At 36.0% G+C, this 23,651-nt stretch overlaps 3 protein-coding genes across 10 annotated transcripts; all 3 read left to right on the top strand.

Moving 5' to 3' along the window:
* The first annotated feature begins 818 nt into the window (after window positions 1-818).
* LOC7460043 (probable thimet oligopeptidase) lies at window positions 819-9,264 on the top strand. Of its 3 annotated transcripts, none has more exons than XM_052456033.1 (20): window positions 819-1,064; window positions 1,154-1,275; window positions 1,367-1,530; window positions 2,316-2,406; window positions 2,609-2,788; window positions 3,388-3,468; window positions 3,716-3,796; window positions 4,285-4,377; window positions 5,407-5,487; window positions 5,579-5,738; window positions 5,868-5,988; window positions 6,071-6,143; window positions 6,586-6,693; window positions 6,816-6,913; window positions 6,992-7,037; window positions 7,370-7,466; window positions 8,213-8,286; window positions 8,420-8,524; window positions 8,703-8,783; window positions 8,986-9,264. In XM_052456033.1, exons 1-20 carry the CDS (start codon window positions 911-913, stop codon window positions 9,094-9,096), a joined length of 2,121 nt encoding a protein of 706 aa, XP_052311993.1. In that variant the 5' UTR covers window positions 819-910; the 3' UTR covers window positions 9,097-9,264. The 3 variants fall into 3 exon arrangements, with proteins under 3 accessions (XP_052311993.1, XP_052311992.1, XP_052311994.1); XM_052456032.1 differs by having other exon boundaries at window positions 5,576-5,738; XM_052456034.1 differs by lacking the exon at window positions 5,407-5,487 and having other exon boundaries at window positions 5,576-5,738.
* A 1,547-nt stretch (window positions 9,265-10,811) lies between these two features.
* Window positions 10,812-15,071, top strand: LOC7477048 (serine/threonine protein phosphatase 2A 57 kDa regulatory subunit B' theta isoform). Of its 2 annotated transcripts, XM_052456510.1 has the most exons (4): window positions 10,812-10,960; window positions 11,098-11,367; window positions 11,462-12,904; window positions 14,535-15,071. In XM_052456510.1, the coding sequence occupies exons 3-4, from the start codon at window positions 11,714-11,716 to the stop codon at window positions 14,865-14,867; spliced, it is 1,524 nt and encodes a 507-aa protein (XP_052312470.1). In that variant the 5' UTR covers window positions 10,812-10,960; window positions 11,098-11,367; window positions 11,462-11,713; the 3' UTR covers window positions 14,868-15,071. The 2 variants fall into 2 exon arrangements, with proteins under 2 accessions (XP_052312470.1, XP_024466571.1); XM_024610803.2 differs by having other exon boundaries at window positions 10,817-10,965; window positions 11,098-12,904.
* Window positions 15,072-16,806: 1,735 nt separating this feature from the next.
* Window positions 16,807-23,345, top strand: LOC7477049 (serine/threonine protein phosphatase 2A 59 kDa regulatory subunit B' eta isoform). 5 transcript variants are annotated; one of them, XM_052456399.1, is made up of 4 exons: window positions 16,807-16,983; window positions 17,133-17,207; window positions 17,792-18,819; window positions 22,510-23,345. In XM_052456399.1, exons 2-4 carry the CDS (start codon window positions 17,138-17,140, stop codon window positions 22,867-22,869), a joined length of 1,458 nt encoding a protein of 485 aa, XP_052312359.1. In that variant the 5' UTR covers window positions 16,807-16,983; window positions 17,133-17,137; the 3' UTR covers window positions 22,870-23,345. The 5 variants fall into 5 exon arrangements, with proteins under 5 accessions (XP_052312359.1, XP_024466128.1, XP_024466127.1 ...); XM_024610360.2 differs by having other exon boundaries at window positions 16,808-16,983; window positions 17,138-17,207; window positions 17,525-18,819; XM_024610359.2 differs by having other exon boundaries at window positions 16,808-16,983; window positions 17,525-18,819.
* Window positions 23,346-23,651: the final 306 nt, after the last annotated feature.

Raw genomic sequence — 23,651 nt, 5'->3', positions numbered from 1 at the left:
TTAGATAATTAAATAAGAAAATGTTATGAAATCCACCGGAACCCATAATTAAAGTCATGAGTTTGAGGAGTTAACTAATATCCACAATTATTTTTTACTAGTTATTTATATTGTTTTTGAATGTTTTTTTTTTAAATTTGTCAAATTAACCTGGTCATGTTAAAATAATTCCCACAAGATTTAATTTGAAACTTGAATTGGATAAGAAATCAAGTAAAAAGTTTTTAAATTTGACTTGTTAGGGTTAAATGATAATATTAAAAAATTTCAGGTGACCTGATTTTTTTTTAATGTTTTTAAAAAATTAATCAAACCTATATAGTGTAACGCAGAAAGTAATAAAGTATATGCGAAGAAGAAAAATAAAATCGAAACCTAAGAGATTCAATTAAACATGTACAAAAATTGTTAAAGATAGTGGAGATAACCCTTGATTTGAAACAGAGGTTGCCACAAAAACAAATTGACCTCTGCATATTTTCTTCTAAAACAAATAAATTAAAAATAATATAAAAACCTTATAAATGAGTTTGAATCAGAACCAGATCGATTTGCATTCAGCAGAATTTATTATTTTAAATAAATAATAAATTCAAGTATATTTCAATTCTTTTACAAAAAGCAAATTAGCAATAGCAACGAACTGAGCCCAAGAAAGATGGAGTTGGACTGTTGAGGCCCATGGACCCAAAATCTCGTGGAATTACCCACTACAGATCGCATTTAGGCCCAAGATACCATGCAATCAATGAAGGTGGCCCGGGCCGGCAAAGATAACATCATCCTAGTCACCATCTCCTCCTCCGGTCCTCCCTATGAAATAAAATCAAGGGAAGGTCAATTGTCATTTTCCCTTCAGCTACCTAAAATTTCCCTCCCAATTGAAAATCTGAATCTGGCTTCGAGAGAGATGGAAATGACAGAAAATCAGAGCGACAAAACGAGTAAACACAAGAGAGAACGAAACCTACTGGCCTTCACTGGAGCTGCTGCTCTCGCTGCTCTTGCTCTTAGCCTGGCTATCTCCGCCCTCAATTCCCGCCGCAAAAAGTCCAACAAGAAAGGTTCTGCTCTTACATTTATCGCTCTCTCGTCTTAGCCTGCTTCAGCATTGCTTGAATCTAATTACTTGCTGTTGTTCGTGGTTATTTAGATCTTTCGGGGTCCAATGCTCGCATTAATCTCTCGGCATCTGAGATTCTCAAACTAGCTGACCGAATCATTGCTAAGTCGAAAGAGGTTCACGACGCCGTTGCTTCAGTTCCTCTTGACAAGGTATTCTCATTTTTCTTTCCTTTTTCATGCAATTAAAGCCCTAATTTTGTAGATTTGTTCATGCTTCTCTTCGGTCGGTTAAAACTTGCAGGTTACATATGCGAATGTAATGTCGCCCCTAGCTGATTTGGAGGCACATCAATTTCCTCTGGTCCAGTCTTGCGTGTTTCCAAAGTTGGTTTCCACTTTAGAAGATGTGCGGAAAGCGAGTGCGGAAGCAGAACGCAGAATCGATGCTCACGTTTCGATGTGCAGGTTTGATTTATTTATTCTCATTTTTATGCACTTTAGAAAAGTTTGGTGCTGCTTTTATCGGTGTTCGCGAAGGAGAGGCAGAGTTATAGAGAAGTAACAAATATTGGAAGGTTTAGTTGCATGCATGATGTCGCTACGGGTTGAATTTGAAGACAATGGTCAATCTATAGATGCGTGTTTGGGTTACATATGGTAAAAACAATGTCAAGTGTCCATCATTAAATTGTTTATAGTTTAGAATCTAGGTTTTGATTCTTGTTTTTCAGTTTTTGACCTCATTCATACAACCTAAATGTCAGATTATCTTGATTGGATGGTTGGGATGCATGGTAACAATGGAAAGGTTCTTATGGGATGTTCTTTACTGTTTTACCTAGTTCAGGCTGTTAAAATGCATGGAGCCTGTTAGAAAAAAAAAGAGGAAAGTAGCTACAGAAAACGTTTTAATGGTGTTCTACAGGTGGTTTGATTCATGATGGCTGCTTCAAAATAGTCAGAAAGATCACCGTGGCAGGAAATGGTGATCGGTAAGGTTGCAAGCAGTGCTTCTCAGGATAAATCTTAAATCAGTTGCTTTTAGTTGGTGCAAGTCTTTTTTAGTCGGCCTGTCAACAAGTTTAGTAGGGATGCTCTTAGCATTTGTGTTAGAGCAGCTCCCATAATCATATATTTTGGCTTACTCCGGTTGTAAATGCAACAATGTGATATTGCTAAATTAAAGTGTTGAAATCCAATAGTTTTGATTGCATACAGAAATGAACATTGTCTTGTTTCATGCTGATCAGTAAACGTGAAGATGTATACCGCGTGGTAAAGGCCTTTGCCTCAAAGGGGGAGTGGATGAATCCTGAAGCTAAACACTACATTAAGTGCCTGGTAAGGAAATTTATACGTTTTTAGTTTCTTCCAGGCTTGGAACCTGATTTACAGTGCTCTGTTTATTAGTACTTGCATTCACTGAATGATTGGCATTGCTCTTAGGAATATATTTATCTTTTATTTGATGCTTTCTCAAGATTCTTGTTAAACAGCATAAATTTTCAATGGAAGTTTTGATTTTTTTCCTGATCAGTGACAGGTCAGAGACTTTGAGCAGAATGGTTTGAATCTCACTGTTACCAAGAAAGAGGAAGTACAGCGTTTGAGAGCTCAAATTGAAGAGCTAAGCTTGCGATATGTTCGCAATTTGAATGATGATAGCAGTTGTCTTCTTTTCAGTGAGGCAGAGCTGGTTGGATTACCACCAGAGTACCTTAAGGTACTCTTACTTTTCGTTTTGTTTCCTGGGTTTTTTGCTTTTCATTCCTTGAATTTTAACTGTCTCACTTGATTTCACCTTATCGATGGAGGATTCTCTGCAGTCTACAGACAGTAATTTGAAATAATATTTCCTTTTCCTTCAATTCTCAAAGAAGAATTTCTATATCTCTTTTAACTATGGAGTGTCAGAACCACAATTATTTAATAAGTTTTTTGGATAATTGATGTGAGGAATTCGGTTGACAAACGAAATAACTTGAACTAGGTGTCTGGCTGAAAATGGAATTAAGTGAATATTTCAATTATATATCTTGATGGTTGCTAGTCCTGAAAAACGATATTGACTCACCATGTTCAGAGTGCTGAAACTTTCTCCATCACAAACAGATCCACAGTTTATACGCGAAGCTGTTGATTTGGGAAAGTAAATTTTTGATCTTGGTTAAACCTTGATATGAGCAAATTATATCCCAAGGAAAAAGCAAATAGAAACAAATGAGAATTGTTGTGTAAGTTCTGCATTGTCTTCTTATAAGTCAGACGAATTGTCCCTTATGTTTGTCTTGTTATATTGGAACTACTCCACTTGTTTTTCAGAGCTTAGACAAGGCTGGAAATGACAAATATAAGATCACATTGAGAAGTCATAATGTTTTAGCACTGCTGGAGTTTTGCCAGGTATGATCTTACAGGGTTCATTATTTTGTGTCTTGTGTCACCAGCTGGTGCCAACATTTTGCTTGCCTGTTCTAAACCTGCATCATCTACTGCTCTACCACTTTTGACTAGAAAGTGTTTTCATATTGCTCCTACTTTTTAATTTTGGTTTTTGGACTTACTACATATCTTTGATGCAGTTTTACTTGAGCATATATATTGGAATATTAATATGAATGCTTGCATTATCTATTTTGAGCCTGTGAAGGTAGGAACAACGAGGAGGATGGTTGCTGCAGCATATGGGAAGAGGTGTGGAGAAGTCAATCTTTCTGTGTTGGAAAGTTTGGTAAATATTGCATATATTTCTCTCTGGGATTACAATTTTGTTTGAAATTGCCAGAATGCGTCTGTTTTATAAGATATGGTCCAAGGCTGTGCTCTTTTGTCTTTACACTAAAATCTTCTATTTTTCAAGAAGAGAACCTTTTACTTGACTATTAATCACTTGACTATTAATCTAGTATACGATGCTAAGATTTTGGCAGTAAAAATCCTAAAATTCAGTGTCAATAGTTTTAGTTGCAACCGCACAATTATGTGCTGCTTTGTCATTTGGACACAACTAAGACATTTGAAGCGTTGAGGTGATTCTTATTTTAATTTTAGATTCCCTGGGACAAAAAACTTCTTGGTATAGTTTTGATTGGCACAACAGTTTGCTAGTTGCCAAGTCTAGAATGTATCTGTATATCAAATCTTATAACTGCAGTTGTCATTTACTTGCATCGCTTTATAATATCATTTCAAATGCATTTTTATGCTCTCGTATTGTAGGTTGAGTTGCGCCATAAATATGCTCGGTTATTTGGCTTTTCAAACTATGCTGACTATGCTGTTGATCTAAGAATGGCAAAGACATCCACAAAGGTTAGTGTGATGTTATTTCCTTAAAGCAATATTACATATAATGTTCATTCAGAACTATGGATAAGGCTAAAAACGTGAGTTTGTGCGATTTCATTTCCATAAAGCAACGTTACATATCATGTTCATTCTAGAAATACAAGATGAGGCTAAAAAAAAAGTTTATTATGCTGATTTAGCTTTCAGTTTTTGCCTAGGCTCATTCCATATACACCACAACCATTCAATAATCAAAACATCAAATTATATCATTAGCTGATGTTATTTATTTTCCTTATATTTGTTGGCTAGTGGATATGCCGTTGCTATTTTAACTCTGTAACGTTGAAATGGTCTCTCCCTCGATCTGTGTTTCTTTTAAGAAAACCATAGATAAAACATGCTGGCAGGCGCATAACTCGTTCTTTTGAGTTAGATTCATCATTTTATCTACTCCGTCTATCTCATAAAGAAGCCAAATTTATAGTTGCACATCTTTTAAGCAAGTGCATTAAATATCCAACTTTCACCTCTTATGTTTACAAAACCAAAATCACGTTTTATTTTAGAATGCAATTACATTTTTTTAGGCATGGAACATATGAAAAAGAAATATAAAATGGTACAATGAGCAATCGAATATCACTTATGTTCTAGACTGCTCAAATTTGGAAACAAAACCAACAAAAACTCAAACATGGATTGTAAATATGGGATAGCAAGAATAGTAGTTACCTAAATAAGAAGAGTCTTAAACTGTTTTACATTTAAGTCATTCCTCCTATAGTCCTGTTTATGCTTGCAAATCAGCCAAGTCAGTGTCCAACTACTCGCGAGCTGTCTTCCTTGCTGTTTTGTGAATCTTGGTCTGAATAGATTTGCTGAGTTGAGGACTTTGATTGAATTGCTTGTTAGTTCTGTTTGAGACTTGGTTGTATAAAACCTATTATGTTAGGACATTGACTGTTTAGCCAGCACATCTTATTATATGTTCTATTGAATGATGCTTTTATGCTTAAATTCATTTATAGCCAGTATCCCTATTTTCTTTAGGTATTTGAGTTCTTAGAGGATATCTCTGCCAGTTTAACTGACTTGGCAACGAGGGAGCTTGCCTTGTTGAAAGACTTGAAGGTTGGATCTTGTTTTGACATCTTTCACCCATGCCAGTTTTTTCTAATGTCCCCATACTCTTACTGTTCTTCTTGTGGCAATGCATCAGAAGAAAGAAGAAGGAGAGCTTCCATTTGGAATGGAAGATCTACTGTACTATGTGAAGAGGGTTGAAGAAGCACAGTTCGATCTGGACTTTGGAGCTCTTAAGCAATACTTTCCTGTGGATGTTGTTCTGTCTGGAATCCTCAAAATAACCCAAGACCTTTTTGGTAATTATCTTATTTGCAATACTAGAATTTAGAGTCTTCCTATTTTCTTGCTTGCCTTTCGTTTAATGAAGTCCATTGAAGAGTGATGTCAAGTATATTATGATCAGTGCCCCATCTTGCTTCATGCAGGATTAAGATTTCAGGAAGTTGCAGATGCTGAGGTTTGGCATGGTGATGTTAGTGTCTTTTCTGTTTTTGACTTAAGTTCAGGTGAACTTCTGGGTTATTTCTACCTTGATATATACATGAGGTTTGCTTCTTACTTGGGTTTCTAAATCTAGTTTTGACTCGTAGGTTTCTTTTCTGAAATAAATGGTATTGTTTTATGACAGGGAAGGAAAATATGGTCATACATGTGTAGTTGCTCTTCAAAATGGTGCATTATCATACAGTGGTGAACGACAGGTGAGTTTTGTAAACAGGTGTTCATGTCTCTAATCCCTGACAATTTCCACTCAATTCTGACAGCTCGTTTCAAGAATCTTATTGTTAAACAAATTCTTTCATTCTTTTGTGGTCATGTGGATATCCTATGGCTATTTCAGATGGTTATGCCTGTTCTCATCAGTTTGAATGAGTCTTTTATCCTTCTTAGATTTGTTTGGTTGAACTAGAGTAATCATTAGTCAGCCATTGGTTCAATGACAAAAAAAAATTTTTATTTGAAAAATAAATTAGCTAAAGGAGTTGATGGCTTTTCTTCTTTGAGTTGCTATGACTCCTTGTCTTTGTTTGTTTGCTTGGATTCATTCAAGTTTACAATCCAATAAACTAAAAGTCCCATAAGCACATGTTTGTCCTTGAAAATAGCTGTTATACTGATTTGACTGTGATTTTCTGTAACTAGATACCAGTGGCATTACTTATCTCCCAATTACAAAAAGGCAATGGCGGGCACTCTGGTTTATTAAGATTCCCTGAAGTGGTTAGTCTTTTCCATGAGTTTGGCCACGTGGTACGTTGCGTTCTGTTAATGCCATTTGTTTCATTTCAAAATCTCTTTCAGTAGCTTGACATGTTGAGGTGGTTTGATGCCAAGGATGAGTAACTTGGCTTTTATTGATAATGAGGTTCTAGGTCCAACATATTTGCAATCGTGCATCCTTCGCCAGATTCTCTGGGTTGCGAGTTGATCCTGATTTTGTGGAGATCCCCGCGTTGGTGCTAGAAAACTGGTAAGCAACTTTATGACATTGAACCTTCTTATTCTGTCAGGGCACTGACTTACCTTTTAATGCTTGTGGAATGCTTAGGTGCTACGAGAGCTTCTCGCTGAAGTTGATTTCTGGTTTCCATCAGGTGACATGCTTGTCCTTTTCAGTAAATTCTTGACCGATAACATGGTCTTGCGCTCTTCAACACTCACAAAGGAGAAGGAAAGGGAGGATAGGGGATGGCAACCATATTCTCCCTTCCTCCTTCCCTCTTTTTAAATAAGTGTGCTCGTGTATATGGTCTCATAATTGTGCAGCATGCGAAAGACATTTCTTCCTATCATCTATTTTGGTTGGTTCTTCATATGACTATACCTGGTGGTCATTTATTAACTCTTACTGAATGGAATTTTAAGTCATCCCTTTAGATCTGCTGACACTGCTAGTGATTATGTTTATGATATTTATGATTTGTAGGATATCACAAAGCCCATCAATGATGAAATATGCAAATCACTTAAAAGATGGCGAAATTCCTTCTCTGTGCTTAAATTGAAGCAGGAAATTCTTTATTGTAAGTCTCGCAATATCTTTTGTTTTGTGAACATGGTTGTATAAATTACTGGAGACATCCTTGAAATGTAAGAATCCTTAAAGTTGTTTATATCATATTAGCGATCTGAAGTTTTTTTCTCTCCTTTCATTTCAATTGTTTTTTGTGTTGGGCATTTCCGACACAGCTACGAGAAAAAGGATATTGGTAGATATTCTTTATATAATTTCATATGGTGGGATTTTGTTGTGCGTGATCTTGTGATAAAAGGATATTGTTCAGTGTAGTACTGCAGTTTTTTAAGTTGAATCAATGTTACTTTATGTTTGAGGCAGTGTCTGGTTGGGGGGTTCATTTTGAGTGACAGTTGAATTTGTAAGTAGGGGAAGAATCAGTTTGTAAAATACTAGGAAAAAAGCATACTGGTATTTTGGTAACTTGAGTCAAATCTAGTGTGTTTAGAGTCTTAGGCATATTTCTCAGGATAGAAGTCTTTTATCTTTTATTAGGATTTTCCTATTCAGGAATAAGATTTGAATAGGACAAGAAAGAGTCTACGAGTCTAAACACATTTAATCTAGTTATATTCTATTTTTAACGGGATATTGAGTGTTTGATGTTCTTCTACTTTATTTCTTCTCTTTCTTCAAACCCACTCTTGCACTTATGCATATAAACATAAAAGATGCCTATTCCTGGATAATTTTATGAAGATCATTCTCTGTATCTTGAGCATAGCTTAAAGGTTTCCGGGATTATGTTGTCAGGTCTTTTTGATCAAATTATACATTCAACTGACAATGTTGACATTGTCGAGTTATTCAAGCATCTTCATCCTAAGGTAAGAACTACCCCACTATTCCATTAGCATATAGAGCAACAAATGAATTAGTGCAGAGGATGGGGAATCTTATCCACACCACCCATGTAAAGTTATGTTTATAATAATAATTTATTTACCTTTGTTTCTCCAGGTCATGTTAGGCCTGCCAATGTTGGAAGGAACCAATCCAGCTTCATGTTTCCCGCGCAGTGCTATTGGTTTTGAAGCTGCTTGCTACAGCCGTATTTGGAGCGAGGTTTAAATAAATCTGCTATCTAAGTTGTCTACTGCATGACCATAGAGTGCCATATACAATACATTAGTATTTTCTTCAATTATTGCATTTTTAATTGCTCTATGTCATGGAGGATTCATTTCCCCAGCAATGGTGCCCCCGGACAAAATTCAATACTGATTCCTTGAATGCCATTTAGGTGTTCGCAACTGACGTATTTGCTTCAAAGTTTTGTGATGATCTCGTAAACCACCATGTTGGCATGCAGTTTAGGAACAAGGTAATCTTGCGATTCTGTTCATTTATTTGACATGTTGACACTCATTATTGTAGAAGGTTTGCCATTAATGTCTTGCTTTGTTCCCTGGAAGACGCTGCTTATGGAAGGATGCGGGTCTCCAAGGACTTGTCTGTGAAAAAATACTATATAATCTTTGATGGAAATTATTTTTTAACCTTTCTGTTGTTTATTTTTTTACCAGGTATTGGCCATGGGAGGAGCAAAGGAGCCCATTGAGATTTTGTCAGATTTTCTTGGAAGAGAACCATCTATTGATGCTTTTATTGACAGCAAGACCAAATATAGCCCATGACGCCAAATTCTCATAAATCAGGTTTAGATTTGCATTCGAGATTCTCATAAATCTATGCCACCACTTTTTATTCGTGTATATAAATTTTTATCGCTACTAGTAATCAATTGTGCTGTAGTACCTGGACTCCAGCTCAGCTGTTCATCATTAATTTTTGAGAAAAAACAAGTCCTCCGCGCTTGCCTGCCCGATAAGCAGTAATGATGCCTTTGTAATGGCAAGTCAGAATAATTTAAAGGCTTGTAGTAGGTTGCTTGGTTTGGTGGTCACAAGTTTTAGGGTTTTTGAACGGAATAATTAAAATAAACAAACACGCTGCTAGTAGTATTTTCTTAGGATATGTTTAATGACCATTCCCACTAGAAAAGGCTGTCAAATGGACCTTCAACGTTGTGTTTTCTAAATATATTAGCAAGGGAAGGAACACGCAATTGAAGTAGGTAGAATGAGCTGTGGAACAAGAAGCAGAATCATAATTAATTCATCAACTCGTTAATTTCTCACAAGCTCCTTAAAAACCATAAAAGCGAACAACAATTCAGACCTGGCCGGTCATCCTGCATCATGCTGACTGATAAATTAGCAGCAGCAAAAGGCATCATGCTGACTGATAAATTAGCAGCAGCAGCAGCAAAAGCGTGTTTTTTTTTTTTTTATGACTTTTATCCCATCAACCACATCTCATTCTTTAAATCACTTGAGACTTTCATCAAAAACTTCATACAACAATGGCCTCTTTTTTTTTTTTTTTTTCCTGACACCTGTTTAAGCTGGAAGCCATGCTTTCATGTGACCCTTGTTCAGAAGGTTATCGACTTTTAATTAAATTCTAATAGACTACTTCCATTCATCTACTCACACATTGCATGTGATAAGACCACTCCCAATCTTATAATGTTCAGGCATGGCAAGGCTCATCATTGATAGCATAATCTCTTTGTTACAGACACAAACAAGCTTCTTGTGCCGTTCCCAAAAAAAAAAAAAAAAACAAAAACAATTCCTGTGATGGAAATTTACCAGAACAAATAAATGCCCAAATTCAAACCTAGACACATGAATTTACTTACATATTTATCTACACGTTAACCAAAAATACCAGGCAATTCTACATAAGAAAACACTTTGTTACAGGAGACTTGAAAGAAGATTTTTCCTAGTGAATGATAGCTAGTATTAGTGTACGTTCAGGACAGTATTTCAACTGAAGATTTTAAAATTTTTTATTTTTTTAATTTTAAATTAATTTTAATAGTGTTTTTTTGTATTTTTATTGTGCTGATATTAAAAATAAATTTTAAAAATTAAAAAAACATTATCTTAATATATTTTAAAATAAAAAATATTTTAAAAAATAACTCCCATCCCAAACACCAACCTAATATTTCTATAGCACAGTGATAGTAAGTTTATATATATATATATATATATTAATTTTTATGAAAAAGCCCTATATATATATTTTTTATAATTAACTAAATGCATATTTGAAAATATAGGGGCGGCTGCGATGTTAGAACTTAGAACACAGGTTAATCGCAGCCGTTTGAAAACACGGGTTGCATGCCAGCGGCTCTCGCGTTCGCAAATGCGCCTAAAACGACATGACACAGTGACGTTTATGGAGAAAAACGGGCCTTCGGTTTTGAAATTGCAGCGACCGCGTGTGTTCGTATTTTGACTGTATCACAAAGTAGAAATATACATTATATAATAATAAAAAATAACAGAGTATTAAGAGAATAAATTAAAATACGCAGCCCATCCCATCTCATAAGCGAGAAAAAAAAGTGAAAGAAATTTTCCCAGTCAACAAACAACATCGAGAACATCAAGCAGCAAAATTTTGTGTTCTCCCGTCTCTGTAAGGTTCATACTATCTGCATCTTTATTTGGTTTCTAGATTTGGGTTTCTCCTTTTCTCTTCCTTGCAACTCTCTTTTTACTGGAATTTTGTTCAAGAGCAGAACACTGATTTTTTTTTTTTTGCATTTAATTCAGGTTTTGAAGTATATAATTTGATGACGGAAAGTGTTGAGTATGCTATATAGTTTTCTCCTTTTCTAGTGGAGAAAGGAATACGTACAGAGAAGAAAAGGGTTCTTTTTTTCTCCTTCTACTTTCTTGAATTCAATTTAGAAAGTTGCTCCTCCTCCTGTTTTTAGAGTTATTTTGCACTTTTGGGTTTTTGTAATAGTTGTAAAAAAGTTTTGATTTTCGGTACTGGGCTTTTGGCGAAGAGAGAGGAGGGGTTTTCAGATCTTTGGAGAGGTAAAAAAGTGTTACTAATAAGGGTTTTTGTATTGGTTGATTGAGATTGGGGAATTAAATGATTTTGTGTGTTTGCTGTTGATTTTGTGAATAGGGAGGGGTTTTCATCTCTGTTCTTTCCTTGACTTTTTGGAAGTATAGATTGGAGATAGAGTGGCCTTTGGTTGGGTACAACACAATGGTTTTATTCTATAGCTTATCTTGAAGTGGGTTTATTTGATACTAGGGATTGCAGATTTTGGTTTCGGTTGATGAATTCTGATATATTTTGGATTTTGGATATTTCGGGAAACATTGTTGTTGTTCTGTTAGGCTGGGGAGGCATTTTGTCTTGTATTTATAAATTATGCTCAAACAAATACTTAGTAAGCTTCCGCGAAAGTCATCTAAGTCAACTGCAAATCGTGACCACAGTGGTAATCATGCAGCCAATTCAAATGCTTCTAGTGGCTCAAGAAGTAGTGGTGGCAAGTCCGCCAATTCAAGCATCTCATCCATAGCAGTGAATAGTTCTGTCCCAGATGTAGCAATTCATCATGGAGTGAATTCGAAGTTGAATGGAACTCTAGGGTTTTCTCAGTATGAAGGACTGCCTGGATTCAAGGATGTTCCGAACTCTGAGAAGCAGAGTTTGTTTATTAAAAAGTTGAACATGTGTTGTTTCTTATTTGACTTTACTGATCCTACGAAGAACCTCAAGGAAAAGGAGATAAAGCGACAGACATTACTGGAGTTGGTGGATTATGTAACTTCCATTAGTGGTAAATTCTCTGAAACTGCTATGCAAGAGGTTATGAAAATGGTGTCTGCAAACTTGTTTCGGACATTCACCCCTCAACCACGTGAGAACAAAGTTATAGATGGTGTTGATTTGGAGGAGGATGAGCCTTCAATGGATTCAGCATGGCCGCACTTGCAAATTGTGTATGAACTTTTCTTAAGGTTTGTATCTTCTACCGAGACAGATGCAAAATTGGCAAAAAGATATATCGATCAACCCTTTGTTCGTAAGTTGCTGGACTTATTTGACTCTGAAGATCCCAGAGAAAGGGAATACTTGAAAACAATTCTTCACCGCATCTATGGAAAATTCATGGTGCATCGTCCATTCATCAGGAAATCTATCAATAACATTTTCTATCAGTTTATTTTTGAGACTGAGAAGTACAATGGTATTGCTGAACTTTTAGAAATTCTGGGCAGTATCATTAATGGGTTTGCTCTGCCATTGAAAGAAGAACATAAAATGTTTCTTGTTCGTGCTATGATTCCTCTGCACAAGCCAAGATGCTTAGCGATGTATCACCAACAATTATCTTACTGCATTACACAGTTTGTGGAGAAAGACTGCAAGCTTGCTGATACTGTAATACAGGGATTGTTGAAGTACTGGCCTGTCACTAATAGTTCAAAGGAAGTCATGTTCCTAAATGAGCTGGAGGAGGTTTTAGAAGCAACCCAGCCATCGGAATTCCAGCGCTGTATAGTGCCCTTGTTTCAGCAACTTGCTCGGTGTTTGAACAGTTCACACTTTCAGGTAATAAGATTCTAATATCTAATACTTCATAAATGTGCAACTCATTTCGCTATTGTAACATGCTTCCCATTATTTATTTATGGAAAAATATGAACTTCTGCGAAAATGCTTCATATCAGCAAGATTGTTATTAACTTCAGTATTGCTTTAGTCATTATATCAGCGAAGAAATCTCTGCAGTCAGATTCTAGAAGTTTGTGTGATTTTTTTTGTTACTACTATTTCCTCTCTTCTTTGTTTAGTAAGTCGGTTAGTGTTGTTGCAAATCATTCTCTCAAGTCTCATCTACTTAGAATTTGTATGTTGCTCTTGTTATGTATTTCTTTCAGAATTCATATCATAATATTACCATCACCTGTGAAATTGGCTGAGAAGATATGAAAAGAGAGAAGTATAAAGGTTTCTTATGTTTTCTGTGAAGAAACAGAATGTTGAAGACGATGTTAGACATGAGTGTTCCAACAGGAAACTTATCTGAGAAAAAAAAAGAAAACTATATAGAGGGTAAAACTGGATGTAAAAATTTGGTGCTTAGCCATCCCTTAAAGCAACTGATAGTTTATTTCTTGGTTGTAGGAGGTTCAAATTAGGCCTATGTCAAAGTAAGAAAATTGCTGGAGACTATCAAAGTTGGTCAATGCTAAATCTTGTTAATTCTCTATGTTCTTATTGAAAACATACATCAGATGATGAAGCTACAATTTAGTATCCATTTGTTCAAAAGCAATATAGGTTCTAGAGTTTTATTATGCTTTTTGGCTCATAATAGATTGCTAAAGTATCTCTGAGAAAATCAAGCAATTTTATTGGTTTACAACTATATGGTAAAATTTTAAATTTGTAAAATTAAGTTGTGCTCCTTTTTGCTTGAATGAAAGGTCATGAATGGCCAAATGTTTCTTCCCTTGTTGTTAATCATTCATTTGGTTATAAATCTGAGTCTGGTAACCTGCATCCTCATGTATGATGACATTCTGTTTCAAGTTTCAGCAGCATTATTGTCCCCCCCCCCCCCCCCCCCCAATCTTTCCTATTGTGTCTTTTCCTTCACCTTTTATTTTTTAGGTTAAAAAAGAAGTTAAAGAATAGATAACTTTAGTATTGGAATTGATTGGGGCCTTTCCATTTCTTGTGTAACATGGTTTGTTTTGCAATAACAATGATTAGAATTCTGTATGTAGTGAGATTTTGTATTTTAACAGTGATAAATTACTCTGTTTCTTTGGCAATATTGAGACTCTACTACAAGTAATTGAATAAAATAAGACTAGAATGTGAATCCCATCCAGAATTATATTCTGAATTCCATTTCTGGTCATGTTTGAGTGTTTGTTTGCCCTAGGATGATGCACATGATAATGTGTTATGTTCAGTTCTACATACTAGACATAAAATGTTGAAATACAACTATGGCCATATCTGTTGAGAAAAATGCCAGCCATTACGATGAACTTGCCATTAGTATGTTCAAAGCTGTTGTGGATTGAATCACTAAATTTATTGTGGAAACATGTTCCAAAGTGAATGGGTTTCCTTTAATCTATGGTGTTTAGTTTTTCACTGTGATATGATAGCTTCCATTCTTCTATTTAAGTTGTTAAAATCAGTATATGCGACTGATGCTTTGCAGGTGGCAGAGAGAGCATTGTTCTTGTGGAACAATGATCCCATTGAGAACTTGATCATACAAAATCGCAAGGTTATACTACCCATAATCTTTCCTGCTCTGGAGAAAAATGCTAGAAACCACTGGAATCAAGCTGTCCGTAGCTTGACTTTAAATGTACGCAAGATCTTTGAAGATCTTGATCATGAGCTGTTCAATGAATGCCTACTAAAGTTTCAGGAAGATGAAAAGAAGGAAGTTGAAATTAAAGCAAGAAGTGAAGCTGCATGGAAACGGTTAGAAGAGATTGCTGCTCAGAAAACTGCAAGTGATGACACGGTGGTTGTTCCTTGCTAAACAATCACTTGCACCGCGTCAGGTTTGCTGTTTGCTGAAGCTTAGATGTTTGTTGGTATCAACATGGACTGAAATTTTTGTTGAGATGGATTCATTATATTGATAATGCTTCTCTTAGGTGTTTGATATGGTTTAAAATTCCTTTACTGCCTAATAAACATTTTGTATATTGATCCTTCCATTCTCACCAAGTTTTACTCTTAATTTTGTTTTTAGCTTAAGAAAGTCAAACGCAATCCCGTCTGGTAGATAGTTGAAAGGCAAATGATACTAGGAAAAATAAGAAAAAGATGAAAAAATTCAACCATAAAAGTCAAATCGTTTAAAGCATTCAAATTAGTGTTCTGAATGCCCATCACTCTCTCATTTGCGCAATTGATAATTTGCGTGTCAATGGAATTGTCAAGCGTTCAGGGAAGCAGTGCTCTTCATGCCCCGCATTATGTCTGTCGATAATTCTGTGCATGCATGACTGGGGCGTGAGCATTCCCCAATAAAATCTGCTCAGTATATTTTTGAGACCACTGCTCTCCCAGAGATTGATTGACACAAGGTTGTTCACTATTTACTTAACATTTCTTTGCCGTCCAAGAGTATGTTTGAAAAACAACAACAACTATGATACTAAATAAGCTTTAAACCCCTTCACTACTTAATGTTGTTAACCTAAAAAAGCCTGCTCAGTAAAGTTTTCAAATTTACATTTTAGCTTGAAATGCTGGCCAGAAAATGCTGATAGAAATCCCATTTCCATGGATTAACAGAAGGCCAATTCTTCTGGTGCAAGGAGTTATCATCATTATAGATAGTGAAATAAGTAGGCTGGCAATGATGGAAATACCCTCTTTCGATGAAGGTGCAATGATGCCAATTCCACCATATGACTGTAGGAATTGTCATCATCTGTGTTAATCACAGACACAAAAGGGTAAATTTCATTTCATAACTAATGGTATTTGATTCCACACGAATTTGGAACCATTCCTCGAAGCTTCCCTCCTCGCCTTTGCAATTGGCACCTGGGTTGGGTTTGATGGACCTAGCTACCATTGTTACGGGTAAATCAAGCATCTCTTTAAATTAAATTAAATTAAAAATCATTTCTAGATAAACACAATATACAACACAATTGTCACTCCTCTGTTGTCCATCATTATCCTGAAACAATAGCAGTAAAAGAATCCTCAGTCAGAGGATATAGTTTTGAACTTGAGTTCCAATTAATCCTCTTGTAAAAATATGTTTTAGGTTGATCAATATCTTAATTATTTCTAATGATCTCCACATTATTATAAATAAATTATTAAAAGAAATATATATATAATCCGGATATAGATATCTTATTTTTGGCTGAACATGGGCCTTAATTTTCCACTAATAATTTGAAAAAAAAAAACAAAAAAAAGGACGAATAACAAAAAAAAAAAAGTAAGATCATAAAAGAAGGATAATATTATAATAAGTCTCCAAAGAGCGTAACGTGATGACAAAGAGCTTAAGATCTGCACAGCAAGTCTCGAGTTCGAGTTAGGGCGTACATCTCTTGTAAGAATCTGAGACAACCGGGATTTTACTCGCTCATATGGATTTCTAAAGTGCGCTTTCCGGGAAGTAAGGTTTCCACGAATCTAAAAAAAAATAATATTATGATAAATATATCAACTTTGTAATCAATACACTAATAAAAACACCTTTAGATAATATTTAATTTATTATTTAAGACATAAGAGATACAAATATAAAAGACTAAAATGACATATTTATTATATTTATTATTTTAAAAATATAAAATTTCATTCTAAAATTATTTTAGAAGTAAAATTACTTCTCCTCCCCGTTTAATATCATCCATAACGCAAGTTAAAGATATCTTATCGTAATTATTATCATAATTATTATCCTTAAAAGTTAAAACTATTGTCCGAATGGATGGAGAGAGTGGCATTGCTTTAGGATTAGAAACTGTGAATGTCTAGAGGGTTGGTTTGGTCACTTTGGTCTCCTTCTCTCGCTGTCTCTTCTCTGGCCCAAAGTAATCGAGGAAAAAGAAAAAGAAAAAACAAAAATAAAAGCTTTTCGTGCTCTGCTTCTTCTTTTTGAAGTATCTGCTTCTTCTGTAAGTAATATTAAACATTCCTGTTTCTTCTTCTCCTCTTTGTTTTTCTGTTTTAACTTTCGTATTTCCCATCCCCATAATTTATGGATTTCGATTCTGTCTAATATGATAAAAAAGCTACTTTTTTTTTGTTGTTGTTTGTGATCAAGCCCAGATGAGATCGTATCACTGTCTGAATCAGCTGGTTTTTGGTCTACAAGAACTCAACGAAGGAGATACTACTGGTGTGTGCGCATGATTTTCTATTGCTTCAGTTTCTGCATCTGCTTTCTTTAATTTTTTGAATTTCAAGTTAAAGGGTCTCTCTCGATTCCCATCTTTGGAAGTTTTTAGCTTTTCAAAAAGCCAATAAAGGACAGCCAAGTCGATGGTAATTTCTGCAATAAAAAATGCTTCTGGGTTTTGTTTGATTTCTGATAGCAATCCTGGGTTTGTTTTCTTCTGTGGTTTCCTTTGATATGGATTCTATGCATCTGGTTACTCTTCTCTGATTCTGTAGTTGGGGTTGTGCTGTCTTTTAATGGACTGAAATCTGCTTTAGGGGACAATCTGTATGCGCCTGGGTTTAACAGCAACTTTGATCCTTGTGCGCGTAGAATATTTTTTTTTTAAGTTATGATCAAACAAATACTTGGTAGGCTTCCCAAGAAGCCTTCCAAGTCATCCGAGAATCGTGAATTTGGGGGTCCATCTATTGCTCCTTCAAATACTTCCTCAGCTTCTAAAAGCACCAGTGATTTCCAGAGCAACAGACTTGGAACTTTAAACAACTCATCTCCTCCTGGTCTTGATTCTGCTCCTCATTTAGGTTTTAGTCATGGAATGAAGCCTACCCAGGCTGGGAATCCAAAGCTGAATGGCAGTTCAGTGCCTCCACCGTATGAAGCATTGCCTACATTCAGGGATGTCCCGAATTCTGAGAAGCAAAACTTGTTTATTAGAAAGCTCAACTTGTGCTGTGTGGTGTTTGACTTTGCTGACCCCACTAAAAATTTGAAAGAGAAGGATATCAAGCGCCAGACGTTGCTTGAGCTCGTGGATTATATTACTTCTGCAAACGGGAAGTTCACGGAAACTGTCATGCAAGAAGTTATAAAGGTGGTATCTGTTAATTTATTTAGGCCGCGTACTCCACAGACCCGGGAGAATAAGGTATTAGAGGCCTTTGATTTGGAAGAGGAGGAGCCCATGATGGACCCAGCATGGCCTCACTTGCAAATTGTGTATGAATTCTTTCTTAGATTTGTTGCATCACCTGAGACAGATGCAAAGTTGGCTAAGAGGTACGTTGATCACTCTTTTGTTCTCAAGTTGTTAGATCTCTTTGATTCTGAGGATCCAAGGGAGAGAGAGTATCTGAAGACAATTCTACATCGCATCTATGGAAAGTTTATGGTGCATCGTCCATTCATCAGGAAGGCTATCAATAATATCTTCTTCCGTTTTATTTTTGAAACGGAGAAGCATAATGGGATTGCTGAGCTTTTAGAGGTTTTGGGTAGCATAATCAATGGGTTTGCTTTGCCGCTAAAAGAAGAACACAAATTGTTCCTTGTTCGGGCACTGATCCCCCTTCACAAGCCAAAGTGTTTACCTATGTACCATCAGCAATTATCATACTGCATTACACAGTTTGTGGAGAAAGACTGCAAGCTTGCTGACACTGTTATAAGAGGTTTATCAAAGTACTGGCCAATTACTAATAGTTCCAAGGAGGTCATGTTCCTAAGTGAGTTGGAGGAAGTCTTAGAAGCAACTCAACCAGCAGAATTCCAAAGATGTATGGTACCCCTGTTTCGTCAAATAGCTCGTTGCTTGAGCAGTTCACACTTCCAGGTAATATACTATAAATATCTTCTCTCTCTCTCTCTCTCTATGCTAGATAAAGGATCATTAAAGTTACCTCTCTATGAAGAACAATCAAAGTTATCTCGTTCTCATCTTTGATTTGACAAGAATTTAATGTTTTATTCAAGCCATGATGAAGCATGGCTGAGTTGTTGAGAATTTCTAGGGTATCTGGCTATTGCATCAGTTAGCTTCTGGTCTGTTTTGACTCCTGTTGTCCAGTCTTCAAATATCAAAGTTTTCTTCATCTTGCTTTTCTATGCAGCGTAATTTTGTTACGCTACAATTGTGCAATTTTCAGAACTTTGAGCCAGATTTATTTCTTTTGCGTTGGTGGTAGGCTTAAGAATTTTGCACCTGGCCTCAGTTTTTTTTGTAACTATTTCCATTTTATCTTCAATTAATTATTTAATTTTTTAAGGTTTTAAAAGAGGTGACTTGGCAACTGATTCATGTTAGCCACTGATGTAGTGACCAGATTCTGTACCATTTGATGTCTTTGGTGCGATGTGTGTTACCGGGCAAATGCTTATGCTATTAGTTAGTAGGTTGACTTTTTAACTGGTTGATGATTTGGGCTTCTCAGTCCGAGTTTTTTAAAGAATTTTCATGTTATTGATATACAAAAGTTGAACTAGTGGTATGCAAATAGAAAATTATGAAAACACATGGGCTATAATTGTATTTACCTGTCAAATATAGAAACTGGCATTATAAAAGCATGCTTTCCACAATTGGAGCTGCTGTAACCGGGAATTTGTCATTGGGTTACAGTTCTAGTTGAATTTAATAACCATTTTGCGAATTGGGTGAAAAACTGGCTGACATGAATCGGTAAATGGCCCGGGCTTGACAAGTATGATGGTAAGTATTACTTATTCCCTTTGTGCCACAAAGATTGTCTTGTTTGACTTTTCATACAGTTTTAGAAATCTCAATAAATACGACACAATGCCAATGTTTTTTTTTGCACATTTTCAAAAACTGCTCCTTCCTTCGTTTAATGAGAAGTAGTTGTATTTAGAAGTTTAACTGGTATAATAGGAAAATAAAGGAATTAATTCCTTGACTAGACATATATTTGATAGCAAGATGGATACTCTTTCATTTACACTGTTGGTCACTTGCAGGTTGATCTTTGGCTTATATTAACATTTGAACTGAATCCAAGTTTCACACTTCTTTTTTCTGGATTTGTTCCCAAAAACTTACCTAAGTCTCCGACATATTTTAATAAATATATATAGTTTTTCAATCCTAGTTTAACCTTGGTTCAACTTTTGTTTCTTGTCCTCTCCTTCCTTTGTTTGATGATGGTGCTAGTTCTGAAAACATTCAAGACAAGTAATTATAATAAAAAAATCTAGTCGCCAATAATAGCCACCAGTAAGGAATCATGTGCCTTCAATATGGGGTGATGGCCTCTCTAGAAGCGTATAGTTCTTAGGAAACTGTCCGTGGTGATTGCAAATCATGCAGGAGCTGTGTTACTCGGTACTGTACTCAAAACTTAAATAAATTTAAGCTGATAACATGGTTGGTTGCGAAACTGGTATTGCTAAGTAAACAAATATAGCCTATCAAGAATGAGACTATGAATGTTGTTAACATCTAAGACTTGAAGAAACATATTCATCTGTTCTCAAGATTTTCCTTTCTGTGCGTGTCTTCATGTGGTGTGTACTGCAATACTTCTTGACTGTTGAGCTATATTCTCTTTTTAACCACCTATAATTAAACATGCCATAGTTGAGAACCAAAAACATAGGAGTGAATATAAGCCTTTTCTTCTGTGTTGAGTCAGTTTTCCTCTGCACAAGCTATATTATAAATTAGTACCCTATGTTGAGAGGGAACACAGCTACTTCAATATTAGTTCAGGCAGTTCTTATGGGTTAGGATTGTTTTTCTTATTTCCTAATGGGGACATGCTGCTTCTTAGGGCAGTTCTCTAGCAGATATTTAAAGGGACTGTAGCCTATGCAGTCTTCCATAGCGTGTCTCTCGTCCCATGGATGGTTGATGGACCCATGTGCTACTCAGTGGTAGCCTATATTTTGGAATGCTCTGGCAGCTTGGTCCCGGCTCCTAAGAACTGTACATGGAGTGCCATTTTTGCTCTTTTGTCACGAGTCAGACTTAGGTTTTCAACTTATGTTGTGCTTAAATGAAAGATGAATTGTTGAAAAGCTAATTTTTTATTGCTAATGGAATGTCGTATAAAGTGGATGGAATCAATCAATTAATGGTTATCGCGCACTATTTGTTCGAATACATGTAGATCAAAAAACAAAAGAAGCTGAAGCACTTGCAACAGAAGTAGTAAATAGAAGATTTCAGGATCTCTATATTTAAGGAATAGCAATTGGCAGGTGTCATCCTAGGGTGCTGTTTTTGCTCTTGTGGAGTGTCGTTTTTGCTCTTATGTCTTGACTCGGACTTGGGTTTTCAGCTTATGTTGCAGATAAATGAAATATGAATAGTTGAAAAGCTAATTTTTTATTGCTAATGAAATGCCGTATAAAGTGGATTAAATCAATCAATTACTGGTTATCACGTACTATTTGTTTGAATACATGTAGATCAAAAAACAAAAGAAGCTGCAGCACTTGCAACAGAAGTGTAGTAAATAGAAGATTTCAGGATCTCTATATTTAAGGAATAGCAATTGGCAGGTGTTAACCTAGGGTGCTGTTGTCATGCCAATTTTGGAAGCACTTGATGTGGGGCCATTCTCTGATCTCTCCTTGTCGTTGTCTGGATTTTGCTTTGTTCCTTACATTCTCCATGGCATATGTCTTCAAGCAGTCCAGACACACTAAACATGCTTGTTTCAACACTAGGCCATATATGATTTATAGGTTCCACATCAGTTGTAGCCTTGAAGTTAGGCTTGACAAAGATGATGGTATGTGTGCCAATGATGGTATTATAATGATGGTATTATGAGTGATGGTGCCAGATGGCAGGAGTTATTAATTTGGTGGCATTGTAGGTGTATATGCAATTTTGGTGCCGGGGGTAATAGTTTGTGGTGTTAGGGTGACTGAGTGGCAAATGGCGACTAGGGTAATGTGCTAGTGGTGAAGGTGACAATTTCAGTTTGTGCTTGTGGTGTTTGATGTTTATTCATTGGTCTGGATGTTAAATGATTAAATGATGCATGTGGAGACCAGTCAAATTATATTATAAACTAGTTTCCACAGAACTGTTTTGATCCCCTCTTTCTAGTCCGGGAATTGCTTTATCATTGGCAGGGCCAACTGTAAGACAAGAGGCTGTAGTGCTGGTTCTGCTAGTTATTAGGCCATCTTCAGATATTATCTCTTCATAATCACCAAATGCAAATAGTACGTCTAGTTTCTTTTTAAATTGCAGTCTGATCAATGCTATAGCCATGACTTCCAAAGCTTTTAACTTTAATTAATTAAATCAATTTGGATTCAACCAAGGTGTTCATTTCTGAATTATTTTCCTTTTTTTTTGGATTACCATGGATAAAAGTCCTGGTTGAGGGGCTTACTGTAAATGTTTTCTGCTCTTATTGTAGTCTTGTTTATCTACTGTTATCATTTTTTTAAAATATTGAGATTCAGGTTGACCTCTTATAATGTGCTTATCATTCATGGCACTTGTTTCCTAATTCAAAGGCAAGCTTACTAATTCTTGCTCTTACAGGTGGCAGAAAGGGCTTTGTACTTGTGGAACAATGATCATATTGAGAACTTAATTAGACAGAACCGCAAAGTTATACTCCCCATTATCTTTCCTGCCCTGGAGAAAAATGGACGTAACCACTGGAATCAGGTGGTGCAGAGCTTAACGGTTAATGTTCGCAAGATCTTTGCTGATATTGACCCTGAGCTGTTCGAGGAGTGCTTACGCCAGTTTCAAGAAAATGAAGCGAAGGCAGAGGAGATCAAAACAAAACAAGAAGCGACCTGGAAGCGCTTAGAAGAGATTGCAGCAACAAAAGCCACGAGTAGTGAAGCAGTCCTTGTTCCCTGGGCTATACCCACCTTAACATCTTCCGGCTAGAGATAGTGTTATCCATATGTTGTATAAAATTATTCAATTTCATTGACTGGTCTCAGAGTGGCAAGATGGTCATTATGTTTTACGAGTTTGATATTCTCATGGATCCATGCCCGATTTCTCTTTTCTGGTTCCCAACGTCAAGATTTTCAGGGTATGATATCATTGTGTAGCAATGTAGCTGACAACTCTGCTGTTTGCTCGGGGGACTATATACAGGGTAAGGCCAAGTGCAAGTGCTAATAGCTGAACTCACATTTATAATGGAGAGGGATAAAACTAGTAATTTTGTTAATTTTTATCGTAATTGATATTTAGAGCGTCACATGAAGAAGCTACAGATCACACAGGTGATTTAAGAACTGTCTTGATTTTAGTTTGGTCTTGTGTATTTACCAAACACTTTGATCTCATTTCTTATTTGCATGTATCATATATATGTTTTATTGTGTAAAAGTGAAACTTTTTGTGGGTGTGAATTGTGCTTTTTACTAATACGATAGATTTGAATGGGGTTAATTGCAAAGAGACTTTCTCTGATGGATCGTTTTGGATTTTGTTTGTCTCCGCACTCAAGACATCGCAGCATCTCCCATATAATTTTCATGTCGTTGATTTCCACTTTTATTTATGGTAATGGTGTCCTAATTTTGATCCTTTTAACCATGTACATTGGTCACTGTCTTTCAGCAGCAGGCATGTTTCTGGGAAACCAATCCATCTCCGATTGGATCTTCGTAGTGGATTCCTGGTTCGTTTTTATGCACCTAGGGCGAGCAATTATG

This window comes from Populus trichocarpa, chromosome 10 (assembly GCF_000002775.5).
Source record: "Populus trichocarpa isolate Nisqually-1 chromosome 10, P.trichocarpa_v4.1, whole genome shotgun sequence".
In the NCBI taxonomy this organism is placed as follows: domain Eukaryota; kingdom Viridiplantae; phylum Streptophyta; class Magnoliopsida; order Malpighiales; family Salicaceae; genus Populus; species Populus trichocarpa.
This window is presented reverse-complemented; position numbering and strand designations above follow the sequence as displayed.

Excerpts from the sequence above, each read along its gene's own strand:
- LOC7460043 (XM_052456032.1), top strand. The coding sequence starts at position 911 with ATGGAAATGACAGAAAATCAGAGCGACAAAACGAGTAAACACAAGAGA. Across the intron at positions 3,469-3,715 it reads CACTGCTGGAGTTTTGCCAG|GTAGGAACAACGAGGAGGAT; the intron begins GTATGATCTTAC and ends GAGCCTGTGAAG. Across the intron at positions 8,784-8,985 it reads GCATGCAGTTTAGGAACAAG|GTATTGGCCATGGGAGGAGC; the intron begins GTAATCTTGCGA and ends TTTTTTTACCAG.
- LOC7477048 (XM_052456510.1), top strand. The coding sequence starts at position 11,714 with ATGCTCAAACAAATACTTAGTAAGCTTCCGCGAAAGTCATCTAAGTCA. Across the intron at positions 12,905-14,534 it reads TGAACAGTTCACACTTTCAG|GTGGCAGAGAGAGCATTGTT; the intron begins GTAATAAGATTC and ends GATGCTTTGCAG.
- LOC7477049 (XM_024610360.2), top strand. The coding sequence starts at position 17,599 with ATGATCAAACAAATACTTGGTAGGCTTCCCAAGAAGCCTTCCAAGTCA. Across the intron at positions 18,820-22,509 it reads TGAGCAGTTCACACTTCCAG|GTGGCAGAAAGGGCTTTGTA; the intron begins GTAATATACTAT and ends TTGCTCTTACAG.